The sequence below is a fragment of the Panthera tigris genome, chromosome F2 (assembly GCF_018350195.1).
Source record: "Panthera tigris isolate Pti1 chromosome F2, P.tigris_Pti1_mat1.1, whole genome shotgun sequence".
NCBI classification, from domain to species: Eukaryota; Metazoa; Chordata; class Mammalia; order Carnivora; family Felidae; genus Panthera; species Panthera tigris.
Window position 1 is genome coordinate 65,865,003 of NC_056676.1, and position 19,228 is coordinate 65,884,230.

General features: G+C 44.0%; 1 protein-coding gene across 10 annotated transcripts in view; it reads right to left on the reverse strand.

Annotated features, from left to right (window-relative positions):
• CF2H8orf76 (chromosome F2 C8orf76 homolog) overlaps nt 1-19,228 on the reverse strand; it is a 40,226-nt gene that overhangs the window by 15,330 nt on the left and 5,668 nt on the right. For 4 of the 10 annotated variants that reach the window (XR_006212952.1, XR_006212954.1, XR_006212951.1 and 1 more), the window contains exons 4-5: nt 13,600-14,057; nt 9,606-9,738 (exon numbers count right to left, since the gene is read on the reverse strand). Coding sequence is in view for 6 of the 10 variants with exons in the window: in XM_042973152.1 (XP_042829086.1) it covers nt 9,606-9,738; nt 13,600-14,057 (591 nt within the window). In the remaining 4 variants the exon portion in view is untranslated. Of the gene's footprint in view, nt 1-3,492; nt 4,975-9,605; nt 9,739-13,599; nt 14,058-19,228 lie in introns of those variants that run through there. The other 6 variants (XM_042973151.1, XM_042973150.1, XM_042973153.1 and 3 more) reach the window with 4 other exon arrangements.

Sequence of the window (19,228 nt, forward strand, 5' to 3'; positions counted from 1 at the left end):
GGGGCGGGTGGTTGTTAGCTCAAGGGCTGAGCAGACACAACACTGAAGCTTTAGGTGATGAAGCCACTCTGCCAAGGAGGGAGAAAAGGACAAGTGTGAGCCCCAAATAGACAAATGCCTGCCCTCTGTTTTTCCTGACCTCTTTACCAATGCCTCCTGGTGGACACACTCAGATTAGATTGGAGCCAGGCCTGGTCTGCCCCTCATCAGGACTTGTTTCACAAGCTTTGGTGGTTTTATACGATCTTCCTTGGTTTGTGCTTGTTTGCATATTGTTTTTGTGATTAAGACCTTGGAAATCAGTGTATAAACTACTTTTACAGATGAAATTGCAGAAGTATTAGAAAACTGCAATTTAAAACAATCTGTTTTTGTAAATAGCGGCCTTGCGTTTGTTTCATAGACATTTCTACCCAAGATTTTCTAACATGAGGCACATCTTTGTTGAAATGCAGTACTGTGCTGGCAGGCAGGGGGCCTGTGGCACTGACAGTGGATCTCAGTGGGAATGGGCTACACGGGCTTCTGGCTCACCAGGCCTTTGGTGGCCTCTGCAAGGCCTGGGCCTCCAGCGAGGCAGCAATGGGCAGAAGTCACGGTGTCCAGTAAGCTGGGCTCTGCCATAAATGGGCAAACCAGAGACACAGTGCTAGAGCTTATGATCCAGCAAAGTTTCAGACAACAAAAATTCAATTATAATCCTATTAAACACTCTGCGGGGGAAAGCACAGGTACCATGACATTTAAAGGAACCTGAGCAAGTCTGGGATCGGGACCATCTGGCCAGAGAATGACCCAAGCTGAGATCTGTGGGAAGGGGAGGCTTATGGCAGGGTTACGAGATTGCAGGGAAGAATGTTCCAAGTGGAGATAACTGGATGGACATAGGGCTTGGGTGCAAAGATGCTTGAAGAGTCCAAGGACATGAGAAAAACCAGTGAGCCAGGGCGAAGTGGGCCAAGCCAGACCACACAGAGCCTCACACACGGGCTTTGTGAAGGAGTTGGGAAATCACTGGATGACTGAAAACAATCTTTATAAGATCCTTTGGCTCTGTATGAAGACTACAGAGGTGTTAAGAGTATGAAGGATAAAGGACTCTCACCAGCTCGAATACCAGGTATAAACCCCCCCTTGGGAGAAAATGTTGAAGACAGGCCTTTTGGGAATCACAGGAGACAAGAATCACCGTTGGGTCCCACCCCACCCACCTGGAGTGCAGTCACCTCTGTGGTTCACATTTGCTCACCTTCCGAGTGATTCATTCACTGACAAGAGGGTGGGGTGTCTAAATAGGCAGGCCTGAGATTTTTCTTTAGCACAATTGTTGCTCAGTTAACCCTACCCTTCACCATCTGTCCTGGAAATCATCAAGATGACTTGGGCGTGATGAAACTCTGAGGTGGCCGGTATTCCTGAGTGCCCTTTCCTGCCCTGTATTACAGCCAAGCATCATAGTGCGGGAAGCTGGCTTCTCACACACATCACCATGTTGCTGCCGGGAACGTGAGGTGAGGCAGGAGTGAGAATGTGGGCGGATTCACGAAGACCACTCAGGCAGTTCAGAACAGCACAGACAGTGGATCTGGGAGGACAGCCAGAGGGCTGAAAGCTAACAGCATGGACAAAGTTAGAAGGACACTAGGATGGAAACAGGAAGCCAAGCCAGGCAGGGAAGAGGGCAATAAAAAAAAGAAGTTTATTTGAGGGAGGGGGAGGGGCACAGAGGGAGAGAGAATCCCAAGTAGGTTTCATGTTGTCAGCACAGATCCCATGAGCCATGAGATCAGGACCTGAGCCGAAATCAAGAGTCAGACCCGAAATCAAGAGTCAGACGCTTAACTGACTGAACCACTCAGGCGCCCCGAAAAGGGCATGTCTAGGAGGCCCAGACTAACAGGAAGAAGGCGTTTAGCTCCATTGAGAGAAACAGGCAGGGTGCTCTGACGGCCTCAGCACTGTGCTGGATCTTTGGGGTGCAAACAAAGTAAGATGCTTGCCAGTTAATTCAGAAATTCAACCAATATTTAATGAAATGCCAGGTATTCTGCCCTGATATCAATGTAAAAAAGACTGTCCTAAAGTCTATCGTGACAACAGAGCAGGAAGAATCAGTATGGGAGTGAAACAGTAAAGGAGCAGGAAAGAGGGAAACCTACAGCCACCTGGAGGTCAAGACTCCTGGGAAGCTGTAAGGAGGTGGAGACCTGAAAGGTGAACAGAATTAGCCCCATGATGGGGGGTGGGGAGGGGTACCAGACCAAACTGCCAGCGTGAAGGCCTAAAGGCGAAAGCTAAGGCACAGCTGGGGAGCAAGGAAGGAGGGAGCCTGGGAGCCAAAGACTATGATGAAGCGTTTGCCAAACCACGGTTCAGCTTGGGCTCTATCCGGAGGGCCGGTCACAGCTAGACCGCTAACTCCCTGAAAGCCAGGGTCTCCACGGCAACCGCACCATGATTGTCACATAACACATAACACAGTGATGGTTCATGACTCCATGAATAGATGGAGGCCAATGGGGAGCTGTTGAGAGGTTTCCATACTTTTTAATGGTTCCTAAAAATCGAATGTCTACTAATCATACCAATCTTTGGTTTCACATTAGAGAAAAATGACAACTTGCAGTTGCTAGTCAGGCTACTGTACCTACTAAAAGAGCAGCCAAAATAGAAACACAATGAGATGTTTGTCTGTTTTGGAAAGGGGCCTGGAAAGGGGAGAAGCAGCAGGTGGAAGGGAAATCCTGATGACTCCACCTCTTGACCCAGGGCTGGGATTCTTTTCCCTCTGCTGAGAATAAAAAGTTGTGCGGGACAACATTTGATGATGTTTTGGTTTCCTATTAAATTCCACTCCTCATAAGGGAGCTCTTGTATCTCAGATGATTCGAGTAAGATGTATCGGAGATGTTAGAGACTGTGACTGTAATTCGTGTGGCTGGAAGGACAGGACCATCACCCTGCGAGACGGTGCTCTGTGGGCCTCGTGATTCTGTGCCGTCTCATGAGCAAGGCACCAAATGCCCTTCATTCCAGACCATCTTTTCAATGATGTCTGCATAGCAAACAGCCTTACAAAAGAGACGGTATCGTCCTCTGGAGCGGGAGGCAAGCATGCTGACTACTGCCTGTTAGAGAAGACCTGTGTTTCCTCAGCTCAGGGCTCTTCCCCTGTAACACAGCCCACCCCATGTGTACTCTTTTGTTTAGGCCCACACGCAAAATCGCAGATCTTGACACACCCTTCTTAGAAATGGTTTACTGCTACATCTCAACATTCTTGTTCTTTCCTGAATTTACCTAAACAATGTGGCCACTTTTACTGCTGATTATAACACAGTTCCTGTTTCTAAAAGACTATAATACCTAAAAGGCTCTTTTATACACTTCCAACAGATATCTTCTAAAGGGGTAGTAGGTCTAAGATAAGTGAATGGCAAAAATCTACAAAGAAAACAAACAAAAAATCAAGAAACAACACAGTAGAAATAATCTGAAGAGAAGCCGTTTTTATAAAACAAATAATTATTTCAAATCCATTATATTCAATGAATGGCAGTGCATTCTATCTGAAATAAACAAGAACAATTAAAACAGTACAGGATTTTTTTTTTTTTAAAGGGACCACTAAACCAAGATTTGTATCTCTGTATGGAACTGATTTTCAAAGGGACAGAAGTGGTCTTTGATCTTTCTGAACCATTTGTCTTCAAATTCTTTCGAAGATGCAATCACCAAGGCAGTCAGGGCTGTAGGGCCAACACACTTCACCTCTGTGTGAACCTCATCTTTTATTTTTTCTGGGACGATATCTTCTCCCATAACCTGTAGCAGGAGGGAAAAAAAAACCAAAAACCTGTCCCAATAAAAGGGGCAGCGCGCGCAGAATGGAAGACTATGCTATTCATCAAGGGTAAAGGATTTCATACCAAAAAAAGCAGAATACTTTAGCAGCCAGGGGACAATTCCAACAATTCCAACATATTGAAAAGCTGTTTGTTTAGAAGTAGCGATCCAAGCACCACATGTGTAAAATACCCTGTATTTCTCCTCTTGTCTTCCCGAGTGAACAAATCACTGAACTACTGATGTGGCAGCTATCAGCCTAGAGAGAGCGCCCGGTCAACCTTCTTAAATCAAAGAGCATCTTCTGTTGGCAAGACCGCATCTGCAAGTCCTTCTCCCTCACTGTAAAATAACCAGAAAACAGAGCTGGGGCAGAATACAGCTGCTGGGGGTGGGGTGAGGGCACAGACTCTTCCTCTTAGAAGTTGTCCAAAAAAGTCAAAGACTGTGAACAGTCGAGTAGCAAGCAGCTGGGCCTACCCTTTCCTGACCCAGAAAGACTCAACCCTCGGGAATTGCTGCACATGCCCTCTGAAGGCACAATACTGCTCCCTACTGGTCAGAGTCGGGCCCAGATCTGGTGTTCGCTTCTCCGGTAAGACAAGCAAAAGTTGTGGAAAGCCGGCACCTGAACCCACTAAGTGATCAGCCCATCTTCAGTAAGGACAGTGAACTAAAATTAAGTCCCAATACATTTCATACCACTGGCATGACAGGCTAGGGAGCCACCTGGCAGGGATGCTACAGAAGGAATTTAAGTCACTTGGGATTTGGACTAGATGATGACTAAGTTTCCTGTAAACCCTGAGATCCAGTGTGTTGATGAATACGCAAATTATAATGGATTAGAAGCACATTCAAAGAATCGTTTCCTCTGGCTTTAAATCTTCAAGGGCTACTTATTACTTGAGGCAAGAGCTAATGAGATGAACAGCTTAACCAGGCAACTGTCCACATTTATTAAAGCATTTTGTTTTTGTATTTTAACGTTTCTGACGTCAAGAGGTATCTTATAACACAGGTGTGTCATGGTATAAGCGGCATCTTGCTCTTCTTCTGGTGACCCGTCAACGATGTGGCTTACAACTGGTGACTTCTTGGACTCAACGAAACGTAGAACTTTAAAATCTGGGATATAACACCAAACATCTTTTTTTTTTTTTTTAATTTAAAAAAAGATTTGAATAATAGTAATATCCAAATGTGCAATATTCCAAAAAAAGGGATTAGCAGGTACATCATTCACAGGTTCAAAATATCTGCAAAAATATTTGACCAGGGGCGCCTGGGTGGCTCAGTCGGTTAAGCGTCTGACTTCAGCTCAGGTCACGATCTAGCGGGTCCGTGAGTTCGAGCCCCGCGTTGGGCTCTGAGCTGATGGCTCAGAGACTGGAGCCTGCTTCCGATTCTGTGTCTCCCTCTCTCTCTGCCCCTACCCCCGTTCATGCTCGGTCTCAAAAATAAATAAACTTTAAAAAAAAAATTAAAAAAAAAATTTGACCATATAAAAAAATTTAAACTTCTATATACCAGAAAAACATCATACACTTCAGAAAATACTGCAAAAGGGGCACCTGGGTGGCTCAGTCAGTTAAGCATCTGACTCTTGATTTCAGCTCAGGTTGTGATCTCATGATTCATGGGACCAAGCCCTGCTTTGGGGTTTGTGCAGAGCCTGCTTGGGATTCTCTCTCCCTCTCTGTCCCTCCCCTACTCATACGCTCTCTCTCAAAATAAATAAATAAACACTAAAAAAGAAAAGAAAATACTGCAACATATAAAATGTTAGTAACTCTAGGATAGAGAGCGAGCTCTTAAAAATTAGCAAGAAAAAGAGAAACATAGAAGTAGAATAATGAAGAAAAAGCATGACTGGTATTTCACATAATAGAAATGGCCAAACATATGAAACATATGAAAAACTGTTTATCTTAATAGTAATCAAACAAGAGGGGCACCTGGTGGCTCAGTTGGTTAAACATCGACTTTGGCTCAGGTCATGATCTCACGGATCATGGGTTCAAGCCCCGCATAGGGCTCTGTGCTAACAGCTCAGAGCCTGGAGCCTGCTTCGGATTCTGTGTCTCCCTCTCCCTCTGCCCTTCCCCTGCTCATGCTCGGTCTCTCTCTCAAAAATAAATAAAACGTTAAAAACAAAAAAATAGTAATCAAACAAGTAATACTAAAACATGCCATTTTTACCAAATTGAAAATTTCAAGAAGTAATAAATACTACAGAATTGTCTTTAGAGGTATAAAGGATCAACTATTGACAATTTCACATGGTGCAACCTAGTATCTAGGATTGGAGAAGGGAAATCAGTATTCTCATACAGGATATATAAAGTGAACCAACCTTTCTGAATCACAATTTGGAAATGAGCTTCAAGTCTTTAAACTATACTTTAGCCTAGTGATTCTGTTTCTAGTAATCTATTCTAAAAGGGACAAATACATACAATGATTTATTTTGCAAAGACTTATTAAAATAGGTACTTGATATTTGTTAAAAATGTTCAATATAGAGGACTTAAATAAATAAATGATAGCTCATCAAAAGCTATAGTTAGACTACTATCCGGCCATCAAAAAGTACATACTCAAACAGTATTTACAGACACGGGGTCATGATTATGTCACAATGTTAGGTAAAAATAACAGAATATAAAGTGAAAAGTACAGTTTGGCAGTTCCTCAAAAAGTTAAACACAGAATCACCACATGACTTAGCAAATTCCACTCCTAGGTATATACCCCAAAGATTTTAAGTCAGGAACTCAAACAGATACTTGTATGCCAATGTTCATGGCAGTATTATTCACAAGAGCCAAAAGGTGGAAATGATGCAAATGCCCATCAACAGCTGAACGGATAAACAAAACGTGGCACATATGTGCACACAATGGAGTATGATTCAGCCACAAAAAGGAATGAAGTTCTGACACCTGCTATGATGGATGAACCTGGAAAACATTATGTTAAGTGAAAGAAGCCAGATATAAAAGGGCAAATATTATATGATTCCACTATTTGAAACATCTAGAACAGGCAAATCATAGACACAGAAAGTAGATTAGAGGTCACCAGCTGTCGAAGGGAGGGGGGATGGGAATTATTGCTTAATGGTTACAGAGTTTCTCTTTGGAATGACGAAAAAGTTTTGGAAATAGTGGTGATGGTTGCACAACACTGTGCGTGTAAGTACTGAATCGTATACTAAACAATGATTAAGATGGCAAGTTTTAGGTCACGTATACTTTTTTTTATCTTAAAAAAGCAGAGAAGGGGAGCTACTACAAAACGAAAGAAACATAAGAGACAGAAGACCAAATACAGTCTGTGGACCTTATATGGATCCTAATTCAAATAAAACAACTCTAAAAAGGAGAAAAAAATAAGAAATGAAAGGACATTTAAGGGCACAGGATCGTACTCATGTCACCAAGTAAAAGAGCACATAGTGAAATGTACATTACAATCCCAGTGAGAGCCCAGACACTTGTCTTTTGTAAAAAGCTCCACAGATACTTCACATACGTTGTGCAGATGGAGAACGACCATTCCACTCAGTCCACAGGTACATCAAGCACCGCAAAGAAGATGAAGATGTTTAAGACATCTTGTAAAGATGCCTTATATCTTGCCTTATAAGGAAATCTAAAACCTAGTTGAAAAGATAAGATATATTCTTGTTTGGTTTTTTTGGGGGGGAGGGGGGCAAAGAGCTATCTATTCAAGGATTCACTCTACCCGAGCTCAGAGGAAGGAGCCATTGCCACAGACAGGGACGTTCAGGGAAAGCTTCCTAGAGGACGCGGGACTTCGGTGGGGTCTTTGAGGATGGGAATATAGTAAGTTGGTGGAGATGAGAAAACCCATGACAGGTCTGTTAGATGTGCAGATCAGTCTAAAGGATGTACGAGATTTGCGTAAGGAATTACTAGATCCTAGGTTTGGGGTTACTCTCTGGAAGGCGCCTAAATCAGACCTGACCTCTGAGGTGATGGTGGAGACAACTTCCGTTTTGGGGCATCTGGTAACGCGTTCAAAGCAATGCTGTGAGGTAAACCTGGTAGCAGCAACGTCTGAGACAGATCTGAGGGGAGAAAGCAAGGAAGCGAGGAGAGATGAACCAGGAGGTCACTGTGAGCCAGGCACCAGGTGACGGGGATGAGGGTGCTGGCGGTGCCAGAGAAACGAAAGGTGACCTGAAGGAAGGGTGGGCCGAGTGCCCCCTAGAGATGAGACTGGAGAAGACCAGGCCCACAGCTGGCGGGGTCCCAGGTCTGGGTAAGAGAAGAATGACAGACAGGGCTGATGAAAAGAATGAAGTGTGGAACGCAGAGCTGGTTCTCTCCAACTCCTCTCCGCTTGGTACTGACAGAAGACTGACTGGAAAGTGTTCTGATGAGCAGCTCCACTTTAGACACTTTGTCCTTGAAATGACAGGAGGATATCAGCACTTTCAGATTAATACTCAGTAGGTAACTAGTCTGAGTGTTTAAGACGGGACCAGGGACACAGAGTGGAGGGTAATCAACCAGGAGGTGACAGCTAAAACCGTGAGTGGGGTTAGGACTTCTGTGGGAGACAGGCAGAGAGGAGAGAGAACCTAAGTGGAACCTCAGAGAATGTTGGTACTTAAGACACAAAGGAAACCAGAAGTCCCAAGAGGCAGAGGAATATCAAGAATTCAGGAGAAAACCAGACTGGTGTGGCCTCTGGAAGTAAAGAGAAGAGGGAACAAAAAGTGAGTGGTCAGTAGGTATAAACACCCCAGAAAGATGAAGGAAAACAAAGAGCAAGGAAAGGCTACAGTAAACTTAGGAGGGACAGGCTATCCGCACACATCTGTGGGCTCAAGGAGAAGGGCCCACGGAAGGCGAAAGGTTGAAAAAGGCTCAGAGAGAACAGATAGAGGGGCATGGTCCCACCAGAGGGAAAACAGGGTCCAAGTGGGGGCTTAGCTTGGAGAAGGAGGGAGCCTGGCAATCTAGATATGCAGTAAGTGTTTCCTGAAAGAAAGACATTAAGGATGGATATGGGTAGAAGTTCTTTCATGGGATGAGTACCTGAACTGTCCATTTCAATTTCATACTAAAGGGAACTAGTGTGAATAACTTGAATACAAACACAGATAATCTCCAAATTCTATCTTAAGAAATTTCAACATCATATTTTAAAAAAAGCTAATGAAGGTTAAAAAAAAAAACAACAACAACCCTGACATTTGAATTTCTCAACCATCGAGGTAGTAGGAAGGTGGAGCAGAAAGAAAATGGACTTGTAGCCGGATGGGCTTCAGTCTAGCTCTGCCACTTAAAATCTGGCCTTAGGCAGGTCCCAACCGGTCCCAACAGGTGTCACTCCCAGCTCCACCTGTCCCATAGGCCGTTAAGAGTGTCAGGAGAACAAACGGAGGTAAAAATGCGCAGAAACGCTGCAAGAATGTCAATATTCATTCGTTTAAACAGCACTCAAAAACCAATTTGGGGGCATTTATGGTGTTCAGGCAGGCATGTACTAACAAGCACCAACAAGAAAATGAAACTGAGCCCTTGCTTCTAGCATGCTGCAGGAGAAAGATGACGAAGAGGCCGCTTTCCGGGATTAAGTGATCAAACGGCATGTAAAGCAGGGAGAAAGCATCCTTTTAGATGAGATTTGGCTGTTTTTTTTAAAAACGGTACCAGAGCCAGGAAAAATACCTCTGATGCCTCGGTTCACATAAAGCCCTAGGGGTTTATGCGAACACTCACCTCAGCTATCAACAGCAAAGTGTCTTCTTTGAAGCCGAACTCTTTCATTTTATCTGCAATTTCCTGCTGAGTCCTTAAATTCCTCTCCAAAGCAAACGAGGTTTGCTGAGACTGGGTGAGCTGAAGCAAAAGCCTGAAAAACAGAAGTCCCAACGTGTGGGCACAGGTAAGGGAAAGCAGTGAGGGAATGTTCCCAGAGAGCACAGGCATGCTGCCGGATGGGAGTCCTACCAGGCTTGGAATGCACTCGCCTTCATTTGAATCCCTAAAGCTTCTTACTTGAGCAAACTGCCTTGGAGAGTCATCTTTTCTAAAATTCGCAGACTAAAGCTTCTCAAAGAAATCTTTAGAAAGCGAAACCTCAAAGGGCTTCCGGTAGGAGTCAAGTGATTGAAAGCACAAACAATTTGGAGTGAAAAGGACAAGCTTCCCAATCAAAGGCTCCTCCCAAAGTGCTGGGATGTGTTCCTTTGAAGTCATTGTTCTGTGACCCTTCAATCTCCCAGAACCCACAGCAACTTGACCTCAAGGACTAATTAGATTCTCCAGTGTACTTCAATTACCCAAAGCAGGGTCAAATCTCTGATGAGCCTCTGGTGACCACTTTGCAACTGTCTCACTGCTAACTTTCCCATCATGATCATAACCTGGTCTTCTCTTTCCTCCTCCCTCCTGTCCTCCCACGTGGCCCCTTCTCTTCATTGTTTTTTATTATTTATTTATTTAAATTTTTTTAGACAACATATCCCCGCTTCTTTAAAAAAATTTTTTTATGTTTATTTACTTATTTTGAGAGAAAGAGAGCACAAGCATGGGAGGAGCAAAGAGAGACAAAGAGAGAGAGAAAGAGACAGAATCCCAAGCAGGTTCTACACTGTCAGCACAGAGCCTAAAGCAGAGCCTGATCTCACACACTGAGAGATCATGACCTGAGCCAAAATCAAGAGCCAGGCTCCACTGAGCCACCCAGGCGCCCCACTTCACTGTTTTTTTAAATATTGAATGTGTAGATTTTTCCAGTTCCCCTCAAGCCTGACTGGTCCCTACTGCTATTCCCAGAAGCATTCAGCTCTCCTGTTTGTTCATTTCAGGTCTTAAAGAATGGACCGCTCACTACTCTAAGCATTAGGAGAAACTGGTGAGCACAACAGACAGGTGCCCGTTCCATGGAATGGAAGACGAGAGATCACAAATAAATAAGACGATTTTAGGCAGTGAAGGAAGGCTTTTCTGAGTTACCACTCAAGCTAAGACCCAAATAATGAGCCAGCCACAAGAATATCTGGGGGAAGGAGCCCTGACACATGCATTAGCTTGATGTGTTTGAAAACCTTGGAGATCACTGTGGCTAGACCAGAGAGAAGAAAACTAGTGAATGAGAAGAAAGGCAAGGCCAATTCCACAACATTTCGCAGCCCGTGGAAAGCACCACAGCATTTACCTAGGTGCAGCAGGAGGTCACTGGAGAGTGTGGTGAAGAGCATGCCTTGACCGACATTGCCCTGACTCACTCAAACCTGCTTACGGTACCAACTGGCCTCTGGAAGCATGGACATTTGTGACTCCTTTGATCTCTTATGTACTTGCTTTCTCCCTCTTGCTCCTGAAAGTACTCGAAAATACAACTTACGTTCGCTCCTTCGTGTCATGTTTGTTTAGCCCTCTGCCATCTGCCTTGTCACCCATCACTACTGAAGCTGCCTTCTCAAAGGCCACAAATGACCTCCTCAGTGTCAAATCTCCTCAGAGGCCTTCAGACCTGACTCCTCACCATCATCCGGTTGCTAATCTCCTTCATCTCCAGCTCCCTTCTTCTGAGCTCAACTCCTCCTGGTGAAAAGCTCCAGTTGGGTGTCCTACTGGCACCTGAATCTCAGCACATTAAACCAAAATCTTAATTCCACCCTCAGTCTGCTCTGCTCTTCCTCCTGTGTGTTGTGTCTCAGCAGAAGGTGCCACCACCTACCCATCTACCCAAGGTAGAGTCTTGACTCGTCTTGGACTCCTCCGCTCCCCTCTTCCCTCCGTCTTTCCCACAGCCTCAGCTGGTCCCCAAGTCCTGTCTATTCCTTCCTGCAGTGATGCTCATTTCCTCTTCTTACCACTGCACTGTCCCAGGTCAGGTCCTCACTGCCACCCACTGATGACGCCACAGTTCCTTCACGGCATCCCAGGATCCCAACTCCTTCTTCTAATACATCCTCCAGCCACCAGATTCGCTCTTGAAATCACAGCTCTTGTCACACCACTTGGGACATTTAAAACTTTCAAATACTACTCAGGCCTTCAGCTTAAGAACCAAATCCTTTAAGATGACATTTAACATCTTATGCCAGTAGAAGTACAACCTTTACCAAATGCTCACCAACACGGTGTGCACTATACCAAGTCCTTCACTCACTCTCACAACCCCACGAAGAAGGCATTTCCCCATTTCTCCACGAAGGTGAAGATGAAGAAACCGGAGGTCCGAGAGTTTAATTTGTGCGAGGTCAGACAGCTGACAAGTAGAGGAGTCCAGATTGGTTCACTCAGTAACAATTTATTAGGTCCTTACAATGAGCTCTGCCCCCAAAACCCCTCCCCCTCCTCCTCCTCCTCCTCCTCCTCCTCCCCCTCCTCACTATGCCATCCCGGGCTCGCTGTCTCCAGCCTGCCTCTCTGGCTCCACCATCAATGCTCTGTCACCGCAGCAGACAGCGTGACCACACTGCCACACAGTGCTTCCACCCCATGGACCCCCCTTTCTTTCTCTTTACCCAGCGTGCCTCTCTCAGCTGGGGAACATTGCACGGAGTCGGCAAGATACCCTGGAAAGAACACAAGCTCTGGGGTCAGAGGCCTGGGTCAAGGTCACGGCAGCACTTCATAGCTGTGCCACTCTGGGCAGAATTCTACGTTAGTCTCCTGGTCTCCAGGGTGGGAATCCAACACCCGCCCTGGGCAGTGGTGCGCACGGACGCGAAACAGCGTATGCGAACCACGTGGTACCCATTTCTCTGTACAGCTGACCGAGGTCCCCAGAAACATTCAGCAGAGGCGTCACTGCCCCTGCAAAGGCTTCCTTCTTCCTGCTACACCGAACCGCTCCCGTCGCCGGCCCGCGAGGTTCTGCTCACACTACTGACACCCCGTTAGTGCCTGTGCCACCTGTCACTGACGATACAGTGTTTCCCTCAGCACAGCACACAGCGAGTGGTGGAAAGAAAGGGCCTCTTTAACAATCTTTATGATCCCAGCCTCAGGCAGGTGCCTGGCACACCACTGCCATTCAATGCACTTCTGAATTAAAAGTAACATAGTCAAGACTATAAATCTGCTGAATAAAGTTTAAAATCTGCCAAACAGATACACTTCTCAGTAAGCCTCACTGTTAATCAGTATTTCTTGAATTCTCCAGAGTTAAAAATAACAACAACAACCACACCACTCTGTTTTTTGGCACCGTTTGAGACTTCCGCAAATCTGTTTCTCTCATAAATTACAGAATTGGTAAAGTGTATGCTCCCCTTTCCCTTAAACTCTTATTACTATGGATTTAAAGTGTTCAGAGTACCTAAACCATGGGAATTCTCTGCAGAATGAGTTAAATACTGTTTATTCATATTATTAATAGTGATTCAAACACAAGAGCAGATTTTTTTGTCTGCAGATGTCTGTGGAACCTCCCGGTGAAAAATTCCTGGTTTAAAATACCTCTTCCCCTTTGTCAATGTTTTATACATTTAATTTTCTTTTCTTAATTTTACTGTTTTATAGCTTTAACATTTTATCTTGAGTAATGATACAAATCATATTCTCGAGCAAATATAGGCTTGTATCTAAATCTTACATACTAAAAGGACAAGTTCAAAAGATTCACCTAGACTATAGGAAAAAAATCTCAAAAATCTACCAAATGTCCCGCCTAAAACTTTCTGAAGCTTAAAATTAAAAAATAATACCTTTACTCTAGGCTCAGTACCATGTGGTGTTTAATCTATTCTTCATTTACCTGGTTCGTATAAAAGAGGCACACGCTTTCAACTGAGTCTCTAGCAACACTGCTTCTCTCTTTTCTGCCACACAGTTCTGAATATTTTTCAGAGCTTTCTCATTCTTCTGGTTATTACTGCTGCTTGCTTCCACAGAAAACACAGGGCTCTCAGGCAACGTTTCAGGAAAACACAAAAGACAGTCTTCTCCTGAGTGTGTAAAGGAGGATTTGATGGTTTTGTCACTGGAGGTAAAACCGTCCTGTTTTTGAGATGACGCACACAATGTTGACAGAGGTGGCCCCAGACTCAGGTAAGCCTCTGCCAATTTGCCCCAGTTCCAAGGATCAAAAGGATGCAAAGAAATCAGTTTCTGTAGGCAGAGGATTGTTTTCTCCAAGTTCTGCAGACTTGAACAAATAGCAAATTGGAGGTAGAGCACAGTGGTTAAATGGTCTGTATTAGTTGCTTTATTTTCCTAGGGAGAAAAAAAGTTAAAAACTTTATTATTTTTTTAAGATTCTATTTTTAAGTAATCTCTACACCCCATGTGAGGCCCAAACCACAAGCTCCACTGACTGAGCCAGCCAGGTGCCCCCAAAGTTAAAAACTTGAAACAGCAGAATCTTTTCCATGTGAAAACGGAGATGCCTAAAAACCCAAGTTGCATATGTTGTAAATCAGAATTATCTTTCAGCAGCTACAGAAGGAGAGAGAATGAAGTTTGAAGTTGTAAACGTAGAGAAACATATACTACCTACCAATAACCATCAGAAATTCCCAAACATTCTTGTCATAACCATAACATAATTCCCAGGACAATGTCCTGACAAAATTCAGCATCAAAAACATAATGTCAGTTTATCTTCAAGTTTTATTGTAATCTTTATTGTCTTCAGCCAGGTAGCTGAAAGACCCAAGCCAACTTTTTTGTACCCTGGGCTAATGGTTCCATTTTAATATTCCAGGCTTTCTAAAACTCCAAATGGTAATTTCCTTGAGGATTCGAATGGATTCCATTTCCAAATCTGACTTGGCTTAGACATCTTAAACAGGATAGCCCTGAAGCTCTCAGTGCTTCATGATGCGTCATAATTGAATCCAAATGCCGTCCCTGGTAACTATTACGAAGGTCAATTATTTTTGGCCAGAAGGGGTTGCCTGGTTTCCTTCTGATCAGAAAATCCTTTTCAAGTCTCTTTAACCAGAGTTACCACCTCTTGCCCAACTTGCCATATGGCAAAAGCCCTGTGGGTTAGGGAAAACAGGCTTCTTTTTCTAAGTTAAAGTCTATAAAGAGCAGATGGCAGACTAAAATTACCTTTCAGTTAACTTTAAGTCTAAAGAAAACCTGGTCCTACTATAGCCTCCGGATGAAGCCCCTGCAAAGAATTACACTGAACAAGAAATACAAGTAAAACTACCCACTATGCAGACTGAAGAAACAGGCCAGAGAGGGAAAGCTTCGGGAGGATTCCAAATATTTACACATTATGTGAGAATATAGAAAATAAAGCTCCATGCAACCTATTTAGTGATACTGCACCTTCTCGATGACAGAATACATCTGGTTTTATTACCATTGTTTAGTATTCTGTCCTTCCTAAACATTAGGTTCCATTTTTTTTTTTTACTTTTTAAAACTCATCTATTTCAACCTTAGTCCTGACCACACATAAAATTCTTTCCTAAAGTTTTCCTTCAGAAACTTCTACAATTTTCTTTGCCTTTTTTACTCTAAGCTTTATTTTAATTCCAGTTGGTTAACATACAGTGTTGTATTAGTTTCAGGAGTACATCACCCTGTGCTCATCACAAGTGCATTCCTTAATCCCCTTCATCTATCTCACCCATCGCCCACCCCTCCCCTCTGATAACTATCAGATTGTTCTCTATAATTAAGAGTCTGGTTTTTGTTTTGACTCTTTTTTTCTCCCCCAAAGGTTTTAGTGTTCAATGCTGAATTCCTAACAGAGAACATAGCACCTCGGAACTAACAGATGTTTTAACTAAGTAATACGTCTTCATGTCTTCTATGTATAAGGTGAGCAAGAGACTTTGAGAGAAGCTACCTTTCTTCTACAAGTAGTCTAAGTGCTTTATGCTGTTTAGTAACATTTCATATTAAGAATGTATGTTGGGGTAGAGGCTGTTACATACAAACCATGGTTTTGATGGGAGAGTTTTTATAGCACAGGTAGTAAATAACTCTCTGGAAATTAAATTCCATTTAAATGACTGTATGGGGGTACCTGGGTGGCTCAGTCGGTTAAGTGTCCAACTTTTCATCTCAACTCAGGTCCTTTTTTTTTTTTTTTAATGTTTATTTATTTTTGAGAGAGAACACGAGAGAGCGAGAGCAGGGGAGGGGCAGAGAGAGAGGGAGACACAGAATCCGAAGCAGACTCCAGGCTCTGAGCTGTCAGAACAGAGCCCGATGTGGGGCTTGAACTCACAAACTATGAAACTGTGACCTGATCTGAAGTCAGACGCTTAACTGACTAAGCCACTCAGGTGCCCTGTCAGCTCAGGTCTTGATTTCAGGGTCCTGAGCCCCACACTGGGCTCCATACAAGCTGGGTATAAAGTCTACTTTTTTTTTTTTTTTTTTTTTAGAGAGAGAGAGATACACACAGTAAGAGAGAGGATCCCAAGCAAGCTCCACACTCAGCATGGAGCCCGACTCAGGGCTCGATCTCACAAACCGCAAGATCATGATCTCAGCCGAAATCAAGAGTTGGATGTTTAACTGACTGGGCCGCCCAGGCCCACCTGGGCGTGAAACCTGCTTTAAATTAATTAATTAATTAAATAAATAAAAATAAATGACTTTGTGTGATTTTTCCAGAATAATGCAACTCCTTCTGAAATGCAATAATGATGAAGACAGTTAATATTTATTGAGTCCTAACATGTACCAGGTACTATTCTAAGTGCTTTACTCATTTAATCCTCATGATGATCCTTTCAATTTTTTTTTTTTTTAACATTTAATTATTTTTGAGAGACAGAGAGAGGCAGAGTATGAACAGGAAAGAGGCAGAGAGAGAAGGAGACACAGAATCCGAAGCAGGCTCCAGGCTCCGAGATGTCAGCACAGAGCCTGACGTGGGGCCCGAACTCACAAACCGTGAGATCATGACCTGAGCCAAAGTCGGATGCTCAACCAAATGAGCCACCCAGGTGCCCCACATGATGATCCTTTAAAATAGATTCCATTATTATCCCCATCTTATAGATGAGGCAACTGAGTCCCAACAGAAAAGTTAGAGAACCTGCCTGAAGTCACCCAGCTAGTAAGCAGCAGAGCTACAAGTCACACTAGAAGTCACAGAATAAAGGGCTCTTTCCCTCTCTCTTTCTATTTATCTAAAGTAGACTTCATGCCCAGCATGGAGCCCAATGCAAGGCTTGAGCTCACGACCCTGAGATCAAGACCTGAGCTGGATCAAGAGTTGGATGTTTAACTGACTAAGCCACCCAGGTGCCTCAAGGGTACTTTTCAAGAGCAGACATGTGTTTACTTGGTGAACAGTATATGCACAAGGTATTTATATGCTCCATCTGTCAGCTTAGCATTGAACCTAGAGCCAGGCACGGGGTGGGACTGAAATACATGTTTGTAGAGTGCAGAAATTTATTTATTTATTTATTTTTAATGTTTAGTCATTTTTGAAAAAGAGATAGCATGAGCAGGGGAGGGGCAGAGAGAATGGGAGACACAGAATTGGAAGCAGGCTCCAAGCTCTGCACTGTCAGCACAGAGCCTGACATGGGACTCGAACTCCAAGTTGTGAGGTCATGACCTGAGCCGAAGTTGGACACTTAACTGACTAAGCCACCCAGGTGCCCAAGAGTGCATAAATTTTAAAAAGAGTCATTTACCATCAGAAAGCAATGTCCTTACCACAGCTTATCACATGAGTGCATCAGCTATTCTAAAATGTTTAAATTATTTGAATTAGAAATAAGAAAATATAAATAAAATCCATTACAAATTCTGCCCAAAAATCATTAAGAAGAGAAGTGAATTAGAAGTTGTGACCATGAAGGGCGCCTGGGTGGCTCAGTTGCTTAAGCGTCCAACTTCGGCTCAGGTCATGATCTCATGGTTCGTGAGTTCGAGCCCTGTGTCAGGCTCTGTGTTGACAGCTCAGAGCCTGGAGCCTGACTTCAGACTCTGTGTCTCCCTTTCTCTCTGCCCCTCCCCAGCTTGCGCTCTGACATTCTCTCTCTCTCTCTCTCTCTCTCTCAAAAATAAATAAACATTAAAAAAAAAAAGTTGTGAGCATAAAATGTTCATATCCTGATGGGCACTCCAAGACTAGCTGTCTACTTTGTTCAATGCTGTATTCTGGCCTGTCCCCCTACAGAACAGGAAAGGACAACAGCCACCAAGACACAAACAGAAATAGACCAGAGTTAATAGCAAAAGAGAAGGGTCTATAAATAGGGAAGAAATTTAAAAAATAAAATATAAGGTACCAGGAAATGAGAAACTATATAAATCGGTAGGGTCCACTGAGATCATGTGAAGAGACCCCAAGGAAGGGTAAGGCCCCTGGCCTGCACTGCTGGTTCCTTCCCCAACAGGATGCCCAGAAGCCTGATGAATAGTTCCCAAAGTCCTGGCAGGGGAGCTGAAGGTCTTCTGCCTGGTCCTTTCCCCTGCCTGGTAACATCCCAAGCTCCGGAGACCTTGCATCTGCTGACTGGCAACAGATCTTTCTCTGAGCCACAGAAACAGACTAACTAAGCTGGAGGGAACCACAAAAATAACCCAGACGCTAAAGACACCGCCACTGCCTTCAGTGGGTTAGGCGGGGCAACAAGCACAACAGAGATGTGCAGACGTCAGGAAGAGAGAGATGACGGGAGAGCACGGAACAGGAATGAAGGACGGGTGACTGATGTCTAGAAAAAGTACTAAAAGGGCCAAAGCTGTTGTTAATTTGTAGACCCGGGAGACTGAGAATGAACACTGTTAAATTCCACCAAGTTCACTGTGCCGTGTACTTCCTCAACGAGGTAATTTTACCTTCCAGCTTCAGAATTAACCCACACTTAGAAGAAGAGCAAGACACAGCCGTTTTCCACATTCTACACACAACTTTCAAGGTTTCCTCTCACCGCAAGAGGCTGAAGTACTAGGCAATGAACCCCATCGGCAAGCAAATTTAGGGACTTCTCTTAGTTAATGACATGGAAGAGGCCAGCTCAATTGCATGCATACTTTAGGCTGACCTCTGTTTGGCTTGATCCATAGGGTTCAAGATCAGTGCCCTAGTGCCTCATTAATTCCCTCTGAGGAGGTAAACTGGCCATCTATAAACTAAGATTGGTCAACTTAGACCAATCCCATATAAAATTTACACACCCACACAAAACAGAAGTAAACCCAAAATGCCATCACCTGAAAACAAAAACAAGCAGAATCTAGAACTGCAAATAACTGCCTTTCTTTATCCCTTAAAAAGGGATTCTAAGGGGCACCTGGGTGGCTCAGTCGGTTAAGCGTCCGACTTCAGCTCAGGTCACGATCTCACGGTCTGTGAGTTCGAGCCCCGCGTCGGGCTCTGGGCTGATGGCTCAGAGCCTGGAGCCTGCTTCCGATTCTGTGTCTCCCTCTCTCTCTGCCCCTCCCCCATT